Here is a 16,264-nt window from a genome sequence, read left to right on the forward strand (position 1 = left end):
TTACGTTTGTCCCCAGCTTTCTGCATCCTCCTCTCTCCCACCTCCCACCACCTCCTCACAAACCCTTGCTGGGTATGACCCAGCTTGATGCTTTTCCACATCTCTTCCTGGATGAGCTCTTCACATCCAGCCCCTCGCCCCCTATGGGCTAGACCTGACTCATAGACCTTTCACTCAAAGCCTCGGCCCCTTTCAGCCTGTCTCTTGGTCACCTGTGGTAACCTGGCTTCTGGCCTAGGACGTTGCAGGCCACTTGGGCTATAGCTGCCAGTTGAATAAGGGAGGGAGTTTTTGCAGAGGGACGGATAAGCACTACTTTTGCCATCAATCAGCAAAGAAACGAGTATCGAGCACCCACTATGTGCCAGGCACTGGAGGCTCAGAAGTGGACGTGGCAGACACCAGTCCTACCCTCATGAAACTTACAGCCAAAGGACTTTCATCAGAATTTCCCCAAGTCTCCTTCCTTGTCCAGGCTGGTCAGATTGTCCTGAATCTGCAGGGGAAATCCAAACAAGTGAAAATCATCTTGTCGGAGAAAACAGCATTCATGTGCCTTACCACTTCCAGTTTTCACATACACTGTCACATTTGTCTCTAGAACAGCAGTGTTTGGGATTGGAAATGAAGTTTCCAGTTCTGTGGTCAGTGGAGCCCCACCTCTGGATGAAGGAGAGATACAAGGAGGAAAAACACAATCAGGGCTGCCATTTCTTTATGGTTTACATCTAGAGTCCCCTATGGGTAAAAGGTTCAGTACAAACTCTGACATGGAAGACATACCACACTTCCTTATCTTCCTTACATCACACCAGATCAGGGAGGCTCACATGGTCCCAGAAAAATGGAGAACAGCCTCCAACCAACAGGCCACCATGGCTTCTGCTCCATGCTTAGCATTCAAGATCACAGTGACCCTCAGCATTAGCCAGCTCTTAACATGGAGGCCACATGTGTGATAAGAGACTCTGTGTTGACATTGTGTCCCATGGGCCAGGTCAGTGGATCCGGGCATGCAGGGCAGCCATCCCCTCCCAGATCTTGATGCTTATCTGGGTGCCTTATCTTGATGCTTATCTGGCTGTAGAGTTCAGTCCAGTCACAGCGGTAGATGAACATCCCCCGACCAAAACTCACACACACCAGACTCATTTTCACATGTGGTAAAGATCTCCCTCTGGGTTCTCGTCACCCTGGCAGGGGGGTCTTCTCACATCTTATTGCCACAAAGACCTCTGTAGCAGCATATCTTAATGATCTTGCCCACTTCCATGACACAGGGAGAACAGGTGACTTCACAGAGCTTTTGTTTGAGGGCTGAAAATCCTCCTGAAGCAAAGATGTTCCAAGATCATGCTCAGAAAGAAAAAAGGAAGGGAACAAAACAAACAAAAATACACAATTAAACACACAAGCACACACAAATATATATGCACACACACAGACATATATTTGAGTGTGTATCATATATGAAATATGCGTGTGTGTGTCTATGTACATATGTATAGATACAGGTATAGGTATGGACATATGATTTCGAAAAGCAACCTTGGCACATACATAACCCATTTGAAGAGAGATTTCTATTGCTAACAGTATTTACAAAGCCTCTGCTGTAGCCCGATGCTCTTTTGTTAGAGGAGGATAATGAGGCCAGAAATTGATATAACTGAGCAGGAGCTCAGGGCTCTTAAGCTCCAGGTCAGGCCACTCTCAACTGAGAGATAAAGGCTCAGAGCTGCGAAGTCTTAAGTGATCTTATGTCTACACCCAAGATAACCTCCCTGGCCCCTGACGAAGATGTTTGCCAGCCTCTCTTACAACAATTCCCTGGAGAGGAAGCTCCTGGGCCACCAGAGCAGCCATTCTAGGAGAACTCTGATTGTCAGAACACTCTCCTTTGCTGAGCTAACATCTGCCCGCTGTGGCTTCCACCACCTCTTAGAGTGATACAAAAGAGAGTTTGCAGCTGGGCAAGTATGCGTCCTGTGTGTGTATGTGTGTCTACACACTTTCTGTAACCATGTGACCTTCAGCACGTCACTTAATTTCTCTGGGTCTGTTTCATTTTACAATGTGATTCCTGAGAATGTCCATGCAGAAAGTGGAGAATTCAGTGAGATCACATATACGAATCACATATGCCTGGGAACATAGTGAGGTGTGGATTCATAGTAATGCCCTTTGCCTTCTCTCTTCCCTGATTTCTCCCAAACTGTATTTGTGTTAAAAAGCAGCTACCAAATAACAGCCCATTTGAAGATAGCATTATGCACACCCCTCCACTGCCAATCTTTTTCCTGCACGCATCAGCTGGGAGTTGGTGTACCACTGGGGACCCTCTCTTTAGGGACACTCAGCAGAGCCTAGGGTGGGCACCCTCTTGGAACGAGGCTTTCCAACTCTTATATGTTATATCCTTTATGGGGTCAAGAAAAAAGTTTAAATTCCCTGCCTCTGTGAGACTTCAGGGAAGATGAGATTTCTGGGAGGCAAGGGCCAAGTCAAAGACACAAGCCAATGCTAATCCCACTCATTCTGGTCCCCATTATCTCCTCAGGAGTTGTCGAGTGTCGCTCATGACTAGGTATTTATGTGTAGGTATGTGAGATGCTCATAGCTGCTCAGCCAAAGTCGTAGCATTTGATGCCCAGGGGGCCAGAAAGCTGACTCCTAAAAACCTCAGTGGTGGAGTTCAATGTCATCATGAATTAAGTGTGGTCCAGTAACAGATCCATCCTCCATATTCCAGGCTTAGGAACCTGAGACAAGGCAACATTAAAAATGTTTAGAGTGTTGCAATCATATGCTGGAGGTTCTGGCAAATTAAGCCAGAGAGAATACAGACAGAACAATAGTCTTTGGTATCTCAGTAAGATATCCTGCTGCAGTTCCATTGGTAAAACGCTCTCAGTGGCCCAGCAGGTTTCTGCAATGCCTGATTTCTCATGTACAGCCATTGAAGGGCTGGCTAGAATGGTCCAGATCTTTTGGTTTGTCCACACGTGGTTCCAGTGCTACTTCCTTGTACTTGGTCAGTCATAGAAGTTTAATAGCAGTGGGGGACGGGGCCCTACTAGTAGGAGATGTCATGTCAAGACTGGAGGACAGATAGAGGACGTGACACAAGAATTCTTAGGTGTGAATTATATTTTGCAAACACTACACTATCTTATATCTATGCTGAAATATGAGACAGAAAGAAAGATAAAGACCTACCAAATTTGCAGTCATATACTAGGGGTTCTGGTAAATGATTCAGCAGCACAGCTCTTACCTACCCAAAAGCAAACCATTTGCCATATCCTGCACAGACACGGTAAGAAAGCACACAGCACTAGCTCCTGAGAGAGATGGGAGAAGAAAGAACTTGTTCACTCCAGAAGGGCAAGGTGTGACCTTTAGGCCCTGTGGGAACGAATGCTTTGGGGAAAGGAAATGGCCTCCGTCGATAAAATTCCCGGGGAGGTAAAGACCCTCAGGTGGGGATTTGGGGGAAAGAAGTCTTGAGTGTGATCCAAGGTCACATTAAAAGTGACATCAAACCCAGAACATCACTCCCTTCCAACCTGCTCCCACTCAGAAGTGCAGTCAACACCTGCCCCTAGTTGGGAGGGGATGGGCACACTGTTCTCACCCAAGCCCGCTTCTCCTCCCTCTTCCTCTATCGTCCTCTGTCTACTCATCACCCCAGACATTGACCCACACCAGACTTTTACTGAATTATCCCCAACCCAACATCCACACGTTGCTCTTTGTTGGTGGCTGGGCAATGATTAGAGAAGGCAACAAGCAGAAATTAAAGGGTGTTCTAGTGGTTACCAAAACTCTGGAAATCTCATAAATTTATATCTGTCTTATAGACATTTTTCTCTCCCCAATCCTGCCCTCTCTCCCTTATCCTTACCACTACAGAGGCAAAAAGGAAGTACAATCTTGCCCACTCCCACTCATAACCAAGGTTCTCCTTCACTGACACGTCTTTCCCTGAAAACTGTTTTTGATGCCCTGTAAACAGCCAGAAATTCTGACTATCATCCCAGCTTCCTAATAGGAATGTAGACACAACTCCTACCTGAGGCAGGAATCTCTTCTCAACAGCATGGCTGAGTCTCAATGGTCAAATGAAATCACCTCGGTCCCTTTATGCTTGTAGGTTCTGATTTCAGGCAGAACTTAAGAGAATGATCAGACTCAGGGAAAGTGGTTTATAGCAGCAGACTCAAATGCCATGTACGAGTACAGGAGTGCCATGTCATTGTGCCATTGTCATTGCTGCAAGGAATGGCCCTGCCCACATCCAATAAGTACTAAATGTGATTCAGTAAGAGGCTAAGGCCCAAGGGGATTGCCCCTCATGGGCCAAGCATGACATTCTCCTACATGTCGGGGAAGAAAATCAGGAGAATGAAGACTAAAAGCAAAGGGAGTGTGTGATCCCAAGGACCTTTTCCATCACAATATGATGTAATTTCCATCACAGTGTATGGACACTGAGGGACCTTTCTTTTCTAAGAGACTTAGAGCCACATATTAAAGATATAGACAGAAACTTTTACTCCTCAGCACCTGCTTAAATTTCCCCCGGATTCCTTGAACACTGTATGATATGGTTAAGCTTGTAGAGGTGTGGGCAAGATCACAGACTTTGGAATCGGATCCCTGCATTCTCATGCCAAGTCCCCTCCATTCTCATGAGCTGAGTCATGTGGAACAAGTCCCTTAGCTCCTCAGGGTCTTAGCTTCCTCATTTGAGAAATGGAAGAAACATCGGTAGGAACTCAGATGGTGGGGTGAGGATCTGTGGTTGGTGATCAATAAATATTAGCCAACAGTATGACACTGGCTATTATTGTCTCATTTGTTCAACAAACTGAAGAATCGTATCTTCTTTTCTAGATATATTTTTATTATAAACTTTCACCAATGAACAATCCAAAAAGGAAACTAAGAAAACAATTTCGCTTACAATAACATCAACAAGAATAAAATACCTAGGATTAAATTTAACCAAGGAAGTGAACAAATCATATATCGAAAACAATAAACATTGCAGAGAAAAATTAAAGGACTAATTAAATAGAAAGACATCCAATGTTCATGGATTGAAAGACATATAGTGTTAAGATGGCAATACTCTTCAAAGCCATCTACAGAGTCAATGCCATCTCTATCAAAATTCCAAAGGCCATTTTTGCTGAACTGGAAAAGCCAATTCTAAAATTTATGTGGAATTGCATGGAGCTCCAAACAGCCCAAAGAACATTGAAAAAGAAAAACAAAGTTGGAGGACTCATACTTCTTGGTTGCAAAACTTACTACAAAGCTGGGGCTGGCCAGGTGGTGCGATGGTTAAGTTCACACATTCTGCTTTGGTGGCCTGGGATTCACCATTTCGGATCCCAGGTGTGGACCGACACACCACTTGTCAAGCCATGATGTGGTAGGCAACCCACGTATAAAGTAGAGGAAGATGGGCACAGATGTTAGCTCAAGGCCAGTCTTCCTCAGCAAAAAGGAGGAGGATTGGCGGCTGATGTTATCTCAGGGCTAAGCTTACTGAAAAAAAAAATTACTACAAAGCTATAGCAATCAAAAATAGAGTGGTACTGCATAAAGATATACATATAGACCAATGGAATAGAATTGAGAAGCCAGAAATAAACCCAAACATCTATGGCCAATTAATTTCTGACAAGGGTGCCAAGACCATTCAGTGGGGAAAGAGTAATATCTTCAATAGGTGGTGCTGGTACAACCTGATAACTACATGAAAAGAATGTAGTTCGATCCCTACCTAACACCGTACACAATAATTAATTCCAAATGGATAAACAGCCTAAATATCAGAGCTTAAATCATTAAACTCTTAGAAGAAAATATAGAGTAAATCTTCATGACCTCTGATGTGGCACTGGATTCTTAAATTTGACACCAAAAGGACAAGCGACAAAAGATAAAATCGATAAATTGGATTTCATAAAAATTAAAAAGTTTCGTGTACTAAAGATAGTATCAAGAGAGTGAAAAGTCAATCTACAGAATGGGAGAAAATACTTACAAATCATATATCTGATAAGGGTTGAGTATCCAGAATATATAAAGAATTCTTACAACTCAACATCAAAAAGACAAACAACTCAATTAAGAAATGGGCAAGGACTTGAACCAACATTTTCCCACGATATACAAATGACCAGCACTCAGAGAAAAGGTACAAACACCATTTGTTGTTAAGGAAATGTAAATCAAAAGTGCAATGAGATGTCACTTCATAACAACCAGAAAGGCTATAATCAAAAAGAAAGAAAGAAAGAAAAATCACAAATGATGGCAAAGATTTGGACAAATGGGAAGCCTTGTACATTGCTGGTGGGAATGTAAAATGGTGCAACCACTGAGCTAAAAAGTTTGGTGTTTCCTCAAAAACGTAAACATAGGATTACCATATGACCTAGAAGCTCTGCTCCTAGGTGTGTATCCAAGAGAAATGAAAATGTATGATCCACACAGAAATGTCTACACAAATATTTATAGCAGCATTAGTCATAATAGCCAAAAGGTGGGAAAAACCCAAATGTCTACCCACAGATAAATGGATAAATTGTAGTATAAGTATACAAAGGAATATTATTTACCTTTAAAAAGAATGAATATTGATACATGCCACAGCTTGGATGGACCTCAAAATCATTATGCTAAGTGAAAGAAGCCAGATACAACAGGTCAAATACCGCTTGATTCCTTTTATATGAAGTATACAGAACATGTAAATCCATAGAGACAGAAAGAAGATTATAGGCTGTCAGGGGGCGGGGCCGGGGGTGGGAGAGGGAGGAGGGAAAGTGATTCAGTACTCACTGTGTTGTGGACCTACAGCTTACCGGGTATGGTTGGATGTTCTTCTGGGTGATGAAAAAGTTTCAAAAGTAGGGAGGCGGGTAGTTGCACAATATTTTGAATGCACCAAATGCCACTGAGTTGTACTTTAAAATAGTTAACTATATGTTATGTGAATTTCACCTCCATTTTTAATAAAGGGTCATAGAGTTATGTTTAGTATAACTCCCTTTGAGTTTTAAAAAATACGCATACACACGAGAGAAAAATGTTAGACCATACTTGAACACATTAAAGATGATTGTCAGTGAGTGATGGGAAATCAGGTGATGATAATTGCTTCCTCTTCACTTAAATTATTTCAAAAATTTTCCAACAATGTTAGGAAATGGTTGCATGCTGAATTCTTTAGTATCTGGGAAAGAAATACTATAGTGATATTGACTAACAGATTTCCAAGAGCATGAGGAACATGCTTAAATTGTAGAGTTAAATGAGGACAAAAGAAAACTGTACTGTGTATATAACATGAGGGCAAGTATTTAAAATGCACTGCTCATGGTAACAGGCTCTCTGTTGGTGAGAGGAAAAGGAGTGGCATTTTCCCTTTCTGCTTTCCAAATTTTCTTAACAAATATTTATTACCATTACAATCAGAGAAGTGATTTTATTTTTAAAATGTCTACTACTGGGTAAGCTAGGTGAAAAAAGGTAGAGGTTTGATAAATGTACTTGGTTTGATAAACAGAATATTTACACTGGAATCATGGATTTTGATATGGAATATTCCTCATAAAAAAAAATTGTAAAATACAGAAAATGTACAGAGGGAAACTTAAATTACCAGGCCCTAACCTCTCAGATATGCTTAGTTGTTCTCTGAACAGGATTGGGCTTGGGCTGTTTAGAAACAACAGTCCTTCACTGCCATCGTAGCGAGATCATCAGCAGAGTTTGTTGAGCAAATGTGAGTCTATGATGTGCCAGGCCGGCTCCATCAGAAGTGTGGATCTCTAGTCGGAGAACAGAGAATCATGAAAGGATAATTACTGGTCTTTGGTTGCCTGGTAAGCTTTCTCACTTCACACGGTATCGGCAATGCAGTCATCTAAGCTTCCTCTGGGGACTCAGCCCTTTCCCAGTCTTAGTCCATGTGGTTTGGGTGGGACTGACTCCAGCCTACCCAAAGGAAATTGACCTAGGCTTGAGTCAATTAGTGAGTTCACTTCCTAGGGTCATAACGATTTGTTAATTTAGGCCAATAAAGGTCAAGTGAAGGACTTTTGTTAAAAACATGGCCAAGAGAGATGGACTGTATCACTCTGAGCCTTTGTAACTTAAAAAGAGATGTTAAAATTCCCCTAGGAAGGAAGCTGTGCTGATGAATGGGTTGCTACATGGATTTGGTAGATGGTGGCCATGCTTTCTTCTCATCTTGTGCATCCCTCTGCTATAGCCCTTCCCATGCTGTGCTCTGCTCACTGATGCTTCTGTCTCCTCCACCAGACAGACAGCTCTCTAAGGGAAGGAGACACATCTCCACTATGTTTGGTCATGGCACAGAGAAGGGCCCAAACGCACATCTGCTGAAGAAATCATCCTGATGGACTTAGCAACATGGAAATGAGGTATTGGTGGTTCCATCACTGGGGACTCAGGTTTCTGGGGCTCCAATACCTCTACTTGTCGATACCACAGCACACAGTCTCCACTATGTACCCTTGGGTTCCTGCTCTAGGCTGGAACAAGTGGTCCGCCCTGAGTCATCCACTATTTGTTCCGACGTGACCACTGCATGATTCTCACATAACCACCCAGAGGACATAATCAGGCAGCAGGAGTGGGGGCGGGGAAGCTTTCATAGATGGCCATCTAAGATGAAGCACCACACAACCACAGGGGGACTTGAGGTCACTGATCCCATCTGTACCTCCTTCCTCTCCTCAGGGCTAAAAGAAAGCAAGGAGGAAGCACCAGCCTCCCTGACCTGGGCAACCTTCCTGGAAAGATGCAGCCTCTCCTGCTCCTGCTGGCCTTTTTACTGTCCCCTGGGGCAGAGGCAGGTGAGTGACCATCCCCGCCCTCAGATGCCCAACCCCTCCCCCCAAACACAGTGGGCACAGATCTCCTGCCCCTTCTGCACATCCCTGATCCATCTATCATTCTGAATGCCAGCTCGTGTCCCACCTCAGAATCCCAAGTGTGACGCTGGATAAGCTACCAGCAGAAATGGCAGGGCAGGAGGCTGTTCTCAAGAACAGCCAGTGGGTGCTATTCCCTCCCTAGGCCCTACGTTTGCCATCTGCAAAGTGGAACTTAACTGGAAGTGCATGGCAGGGGGAGGGAAACTGGAAAAGAGAAAATAATCAATTCCCCTGCACAGGGCAGAGTGGGCCTGGCTTCCAGGTCTGGGATGACAGATGCTCCCCTCAGTGTCTGCTTAGGAGAGAAGTCTAGAGCTCTGCAGACCCCGGAGTTGGTGGGACCACTGTCCCCAGAGGACTGCTGGTGCCTTGCTCAGTCCCAAGGTCCCTCAGTCCCTTCTCCAGCTCTGCTTTTCCTCCCAGGCCTTTAGCAGCTCCCTTCTTTCCAGGATGGAGCCACTGTTTGCAGACCTGAACTTCTCTGCTTTCCAGAATCCCACAAGCACTGGCCCTACAAACTCTCCTTCAGGCCCATCGGGGGCCATTCCTTCATGCAGCCAACAAACAGTTTTTGGGCCCCCACTATGCGTCAGGCCATGGGAAACAGGCTATGACAACATCTAGGTCCCTAAACTTAAGTCCTGGCCACTGGAAACAGCATCATCCCAGACATCACAGGGCAACAGGGCCTTAGAAAGGCTCTTGAAACAAAGCAAAGTCAGGAGAGGAATTCTCAGGAGCCTCTAGACCGCACTGTCCCTAGGATGCATATGCTCACCTCCAATTATCTGTGGAGGACACATTCACAGGCCAAGCCTGCTCCTCCTCCTCCTTTCTAGAGGGAAAGCCCCACCCAAGCCCCTCTCAACTCCAGGCCATCTCGGGCTCCCAGATGCCCAGCAGTCCTGAGCATCAAGTTGACACATGTCTGGTGGACTCACTGGGTGCACACAAGTAGATAAGACTTTTCCTTCAGGGGAGATCATCGGGGGACATGAGGCCAGGCCCCACTCTTGTCCCTACATGGCATTCGTTCAATTTCTGGTTGAAGAGAAAAATCACAGGTGTGGCGGTGTCCTCGTGCGACAGGACTTTGTTCTGACGGCTGCTCACTGCTGGGGAAGGTGAGGGGCCAAAGACCATTAACACCTCCTGAGACCCCCACAGGGACCCCTGTTTCTGCCCAGGGTCTGCAGCCCAGGACAGCTCCCTCAGCTCCTGGTAACTCAAGGCCATGAGAGCTCATGAGAGGAGCCATCTGAGACCATGACTGGTGACTGAAAGTGAGAAATAGGACAGGCAAGCCTTGGGGTCAAAGGGTCAGAGGTGAGAGCTAGTGGCCCAGTTGAGAAGAGAGACCACACTGGCCAAATGAATCAGCTGTTGAGGATGAAACCATGCACTAGGGTCAAAAGGCAAACTCAGAGTCCTTTCACAATATTGCCTGAGGGCTGAGAAAGCACCCAGAATCCCCTCTCAGAGTCATCCTTTGCCCAATACTCCTGTTGTTTTGATTTCTCCACCTGCGGCCCTGCCCTGCCCCAGCTGTCACCTGCCCTTCATGGCTCCTGGACTGGATATCCTTTGACTCCAAGCCCCCACACACCCCCACCCTGCTTTCTGTGTAGCTCAATCAAGGTGACTCTGGGGGCCCACAACATCCAGAAGCAGGAGAGGACCCAGCAGATCATCTCTGTGAAGAAAGCCATCCCCCACCCAGACTATAAGCCTAAGAACCTCGCCAACGACATCATGTTACTAAAGGTAAGGGAACCTCTCGGCTGCTCTTGCTCTCCTGGGTCCAGATTGCTTCCCCTCCCACTGGGACCTGTCCCTTCTCTCCTTCCCATCCTGGCCACTTGGCTAGCCCCAGTAGCTCATGGGAGAGGGAAGTCAGTGCAGGCCCATCATGGTGTTCAGGCCCAGGAGGGCAGTGGCTGAGCTGGACTTTCTTGACTCTTCTCATCAGCTGGAGAGAGAGGCCAAGCTGACTGCAGCTGTGAGAACCCTCAGCCTGCCCTGGGGCACAGGCCAGGTGAGGCCTGGAGAGATGTGCCACGTGGCAGGCTGGGGGAGAGTCACCCCAAATGGCATAGCATCAGACACTCTGCAGGAGGTGGAGCTGACCGTGCAGCAGGACCGGTTGTGCGAATCCTACTTACGCAATTACAACAGTAACACTCAGCTGTGTGTGGGGGATCCGAAGCAAAAGAAGTCTTCCTTTAAGGTGAGACAGGGCATCTGCCTAGGTCAGCTTTGGGGAGAGGGGTGTTTTGGAACCTGTAGACGCAAGCAATAGGGACTCCTTCACCCCCTAGACTATGATGTTTCTCCTAGGAAGAGAAGAGGGGAGCAGCCAGACTGGTGAGTCACAGGCCTTCTGGGAGCCTACCAGGGGTCTGAGATGCATTTAAACAAGGTGGTCCATCTGGAAGGTGAATTTGCAACACTCTGCCCCACGCCGGGCACAGGTGTTAGAAAACTGCTCCCTGGGTGTGCAGCAGTCAAACCAGGTGGCTCCTCTGAGCTGGCTCCCATCTTGGTTAAATGGCTCACCCTCCACGCTGAGTGTCAGCCTCACCTGTGTGCTTCCATGTTCTTAAATGGTAGACCAAAGCAGAGTCCCACAGCGCCCTCATGGGGAGAGGATCTGGGACCTGGGGGAGGAGAAGGACAAGACCCCTGAGTGAAATGAAGCTGGGACAACATCCAGGATCAGGACTGGGCAGTGGAGGGGCCCACCAGGGCCTGCCCTGCCCTCTGATCTCCCACATGGAGGCCACCCAGGCGGCCTTCACTGACAGGGCGCTTGGGATGCATGTGGGCAGGACCCGGGGGAGCATGGACTCAGTCCTCCCCACTCTCTGTCCGCAGGGGGACTCCGGAGGCCCTCTCGTGTGTGAGAACGTGATCCAGGGCATTGTCTCCTGTGGACAAAACAACGGGAAACCTCCACGGGCCTTCACGAAAGTCTCGAGTTTCCTGCCCTGGATAAAGGAAACCATGAAAAACCTCTAACTCTGGGAATGAGCCAATCTTCTCTGGAGCTGATCCAGAAACACCCAGCAACTAAATAAATGTCTCTGAGCTGAGCAGGAAGGGCTGACTTCTTGTTTATTCACTGACCCTCATTCACAGGCACCTACTCTGTGCTTAGAAGGCCAAAGGCACAAAGATGATGTTTTCTGCTTCGTCCTCTTCCCTGTCCCACCACCACCTCCCCCAAACCTCAAGCACAGCTGTTCCCCAGCTCCTTCTGACCCACACCTTTCTCTAGGCATGCCCTTCTGCCAGGGCTGCAGCTGAGGACCATCAGGAGAAAACATGAACCTCTCTGGTCGTGGCTCAGGGTGAACTTCTTACCTCCTTCCCTGTGTTATATGGAAGAGAGGAAGGGGGATGACACCATAGGTCCTGGACACCAAACAGGCAAGCCTGAGGCTGCACCTCAACATCATAGCCACCCACACTGGGGAGGGCAGAGGCGACCTGAGCAGGACAGTTCTCTCACACAGCCAGGGAGCTGGTAAGGAGTCAGGGTGGGTCTCTGGAGAAGCTCCTCGTTCTCACCCAGCCTGAGTTTCCTCCCTGCCCTCCTGTGACCTTGGGGCCCAGCTTGGCCTCCAGTCTCCTGGCTGCCCCTTCTTCTCAATCCCTGCTTTCCACTGAGAGATCTCAATGTCCGCCAACTCCTGTCCCCTCCACATAAGCCTGATCTGAGTTGGCCCCTTCCTTCTAGCCCTCCTGCCAAGGACACCCAGAGCTCCGTGTGGTTCCAGCAGGGCCTCTCCCCTGAGATGGCAGCCCAGCTCATGCCTTAGCAGAGAGTGGAACAAGGACCAGGCTTGTGCTGGCAGAAGGCGGGGTCCATGGAGGACACAGCAGGCAGGCTGTCTCTCCAGAGCCCCTGCCCCATCTCTCACCTGGTACGGTCACCTCAACCCATCACATCCAGCCCAGTGTCCCCCAAAGTGCTCAGGGTGCATTGGCCACCTGGTCACTTGATAACCTGTGTCCCTTTCAGCCTGTCCCTCTTACTCACTGCTGGCCTCTAGGCTAAGACTCCTCACTGGCCACCTAGGGCTGTCTCAGCCTTTTGAGTTAGCCCTACGCTCTCTGCAGTAGGACTGGAAAGCACCCTTTTTCCATCAATAAACAAACACACCCTGATTGAGCTCCTAAGATCCCAGCACTGGGGATCCACAGTGGACGTAATACAGACTCTGTCATCTGATCCCGGGTGACACTGAAAGAGTGTTTCACCCAAATCATGTAACACTCTCTACCTCCTCACATGAGGCCACATGGCCTAGATCTCGTGGGAAATCCACAGGAATAAAGTACTTGTGTTGTGTTTCTATTGCTGGTCACAGTCCGTGTGAGCATGAGCACGTGTGACTCTAGAACAGGAGGCATGGGTTTTGGAAATGACATTAGTCATTTAGTTTCTAGGGGTGAAGTCACTGCACTCTGTCCACTGGAGCCTTGTCTTAACCTAGAGGAGAGGGCAGCCCGTAGGGAGGGAGAAGGGCATTGAGGGCAGCCTTACATTCCTTTCCCTTTAAAGTGGGAGGTAGTGGGGCTGGCCCCAGGGCCAAATGATTAAGTTTGCAAGCTCAGCTTCCTTAGCACAGGGTTTTGCCTGTGCGCCTCGTAGGGGCAGACATAGCACTGCTCATTAGGCCATGCTGAGGTGGCATCCCACATAGCACAACCAGAAGGACCACAACTATAATATACAACTAGGTACAGGGGGGCTTTGAGGGAAAGAAGAAGAAGAAGAAAAACATGATTAGTGACAGATATTAGCTCAGGTGCCAATCTTAAAAAAAAAAGTAGCAGGTAGGAATGTCATTGTAAGGATTCAGATCATGGGAAAAACTGTATTACATACTTGCCTGCAGGCAACTAGAGTCAGACTCTAAACACCCATCCAACTGGACTGGCCAGAAACATGATCCCTGTGGTTACTGGACCTCCTGCCTGCACTGAATCAAACCAGAATCATGGAGGTTCACATGGTCTGGAAAACTGGAGAAAGGCCTCTCCCCTTGGGGCCACTGTGGTGACTGCTGCATCCATAGTTTCCAGACCACCCTAATTTTCAACTTTAGGTTTTTGGCTTGGAACCCACACATAGAGTACGGGATCCTTTGCTGAATGAGGATCTCCCTGTCTTGGGCTCAACTCACAAAACGCCCCCAGCAGCCATCTCTCCAAGGGCTTTGCCGCTCGTATGGGGCACGACCTGGGAGCTGATCATACGTTCTAGCTCCGAGCTCCTGCTCCAAACACACACAGCACTACCCTCTCACCACAAGGAGTAAGTACTCTGGGGTCATGTAACCCTCACAGGCACGGCCTTTCCCACCTTGTTGTGCACAAGGCAGGCAGCAACACCATCTCTTCATGACTGCGGGCACTTTCACAAGCGCAGAGCAGTGAGGACACACGGCTTCTAATCTGGAGCTGAAAAAATATCCCTGCTTCTAATACATACTAAGAACCTGGATCCTAGATGGAAATAAACAAAAAGGAAAATGCTAAAAGCAAAACAAAAATAATATTCAAAAAATTAGCCCAGCACATGCATATTGAGTTTAGATATCACATTTACTTGAGGAAATGGTTCTGTGGTTTTGACACAAGTTTGAGGACCCTGCTGCAGGTATCCTTCCTCCTGTGAGAGATGAGGGAGAGACACAGTCCCAGGAGGGGGCAGTGGCTGACTGAAGAGACCACAGAGTTAGAACAGAGCCTGGACTGAGCCCAGGCGCCCTGACAGCCAGGCCAGCAAGAGCCCTCACATGTTGTCTAACCCCCGCCCCATGATGACTTCCTGGCATCCCTGAACAAGAGCTGAGCTTCTGCTCACACACCTCCCTGGAGACAAAACCTCTGGGCTGCTGTGCAGGCATTCTGTGACAAGGATTACAACACCTTGCTTGGTGAGCTGAAGACTGCTCAGGGGCACATTTGGATGGAGGTGGCTCAGCACCCTAATCATGCTGATTCCTTCAAATCTCCTTTGTCTGTGGAAGTGTCCCCTGCCCGACCCCTGCCTTTGAGGAAACAATCCTTCTGTTCCTCAAGTACCTCTGTAATGAAAATTTAAATACAAATAAATAAAAGATCTCTGGAATGACCTCAAGGAAATGCCTCTACTCACCCAAACGCACTCGCATCTCTCCTCCTTCCCTCCAGACTCATAAGAAGAGCTGGGTCCCAGGATGGCAGGGAGAGAACTGCCAGGCCAGCTCCTGGGGGAGAGAGGCCCAAAGGAATGTGAGATCTTGCTTATTTGTTTCAGAACGTGGCTGGGGATGGCTCTGCCTTCCTGCCCACCACCATACTTCAGCCACTTCCCCCTGTTATTTTCCTGTCTTACTATCCCGCACAACACTGCTTTTGTCCAACAAAAACTTTTCACCATAAAAGAAGTGCAGCCACTGGTTCCTTTTCGTCATAGGCCTATTGCTAGACTACATTCCTCATCCACAGATTCAGGCAAAGGAATCCACATGTAAGCATATAACAGTCAAACTGGGAAAAACCAAAGATAGGGACCTGCCGACTGGTGCAGCAGTTAAGTTCATGCACTCTCTTTTGGTGGCCCAGGGTTTGTGGATTTGGATCCCTGGCTAGGACCTACACACCGCTTATAAAGCCGTGCTATGGCAGGTGTCCCACAAATACAAAATGGAAGAGGACAGGCACAGACATTGTCTCAGGACTAATCTTCTTCAGGAAAAAAAAATGATAAAGAGACAATGCTGAAAGTAGACAGACAGGAAAGCAATATACCTTACTTTAAGAGAAACTCCAATAAGAGTAACAATGAGCTCTCATCAGAAAGGACACAAGTCAGAAGTCACTGGCATGACATTTCTAAATAGTTGAAAGGAAAAGGCAACCTATCTGAATTCTATGCTCAGTGAATATATTATTTAAAAATGAAGGCAAAGTAAAGACATTTCAGAAAAACAAATATAGGAGAATTTGTTGCCATCAGCCCCGCACTGCAGGAAGTACTAAAAGCAGTTCCTCAGGCTGAACGGAAATGATGCCCATTGTAGGCACGAAGGACAAAAGAGAAATAAACACATAAAATGTGACCAAATATAAAAGATTTTATATAAATTATTTCAAAGATTAATGACTATTAAGGCAAAAATGCTTTAGGATTTATGGAATATAGTAGCCAAATGTATGACAAAAATAACTCAAAGGGTGGGAGGGAGGATAAATGGAAATACATTACTCCAGTGTTCTTTCATGAA

General features: G+C 47.1%; 1 protein-coding gene across 1 annotated transcript; it reads left to right on the forward strand.

The window, feature by feature from the left end:
* Window positions 1–8,807: 8,807 nt before the first annotated feature.
* On the forward strand, window positions 8,808–12,069 carry LOC124236427 (granzyme B-like). The gene is made up of 5 exons (XM_046655430.1): window positions 8,808–8,903; window positions 9,961–10,108; window positions 10,613–10,748; window positions 10,954–11,211; window positions 11,859–12,069. Exons 1-5 carry the CDS (start codon window positions 8,849–8,851, stop codon window positions 12,000–12,002), a joined length of 741 nt encoding a protein of 246 aa, XP_046511386.1. The 5' UTR covers window positions 8,808–8,848; the 3' UTR covers window positions 12,003–12,069.
* The last annotated feature ends 4,195 nt before the right edge of the window (window positions 12,070–16,264 follow it).

The sequence above is a fragment of the Equus quagga genome, chromosome 2, assembly GCF_021613505.1.
Source record: "Equus quagga isolate Etosha38 chromosome 2, UCLA_HA_Equagga_1.0, whole genome shotgun sequence".
NCBI lineage: Eukaryota > Metazoa > Chordata > Mammalia > Perissodactyla > Equidae > Equus > Equus quagga.

Coding starts and splice junctions, on each gene's coding strand:
- LOC124236427 (XM_046655430.1), top strand. CDS start 8,849: ATGCAGCCTCTCCTGCTCCTGCTGGCCTTTTTACTGTCCCCTGGGGCA. Junction 8,904..9,960: donor GTCCCCTGGGGCAGAGGCAG/GTGAGTGACCAT, acceptor CTTTTCCTTCAG/GGGAGATCATCGGGGGACAT. Junction 11,212..11,858: donor AAAAGAAGTCTTCCTTTAAG/GTGAGACAGGGC, acceptor CTCTGTCCGCAG/GGGGACTCCGGAGGCCCTCT.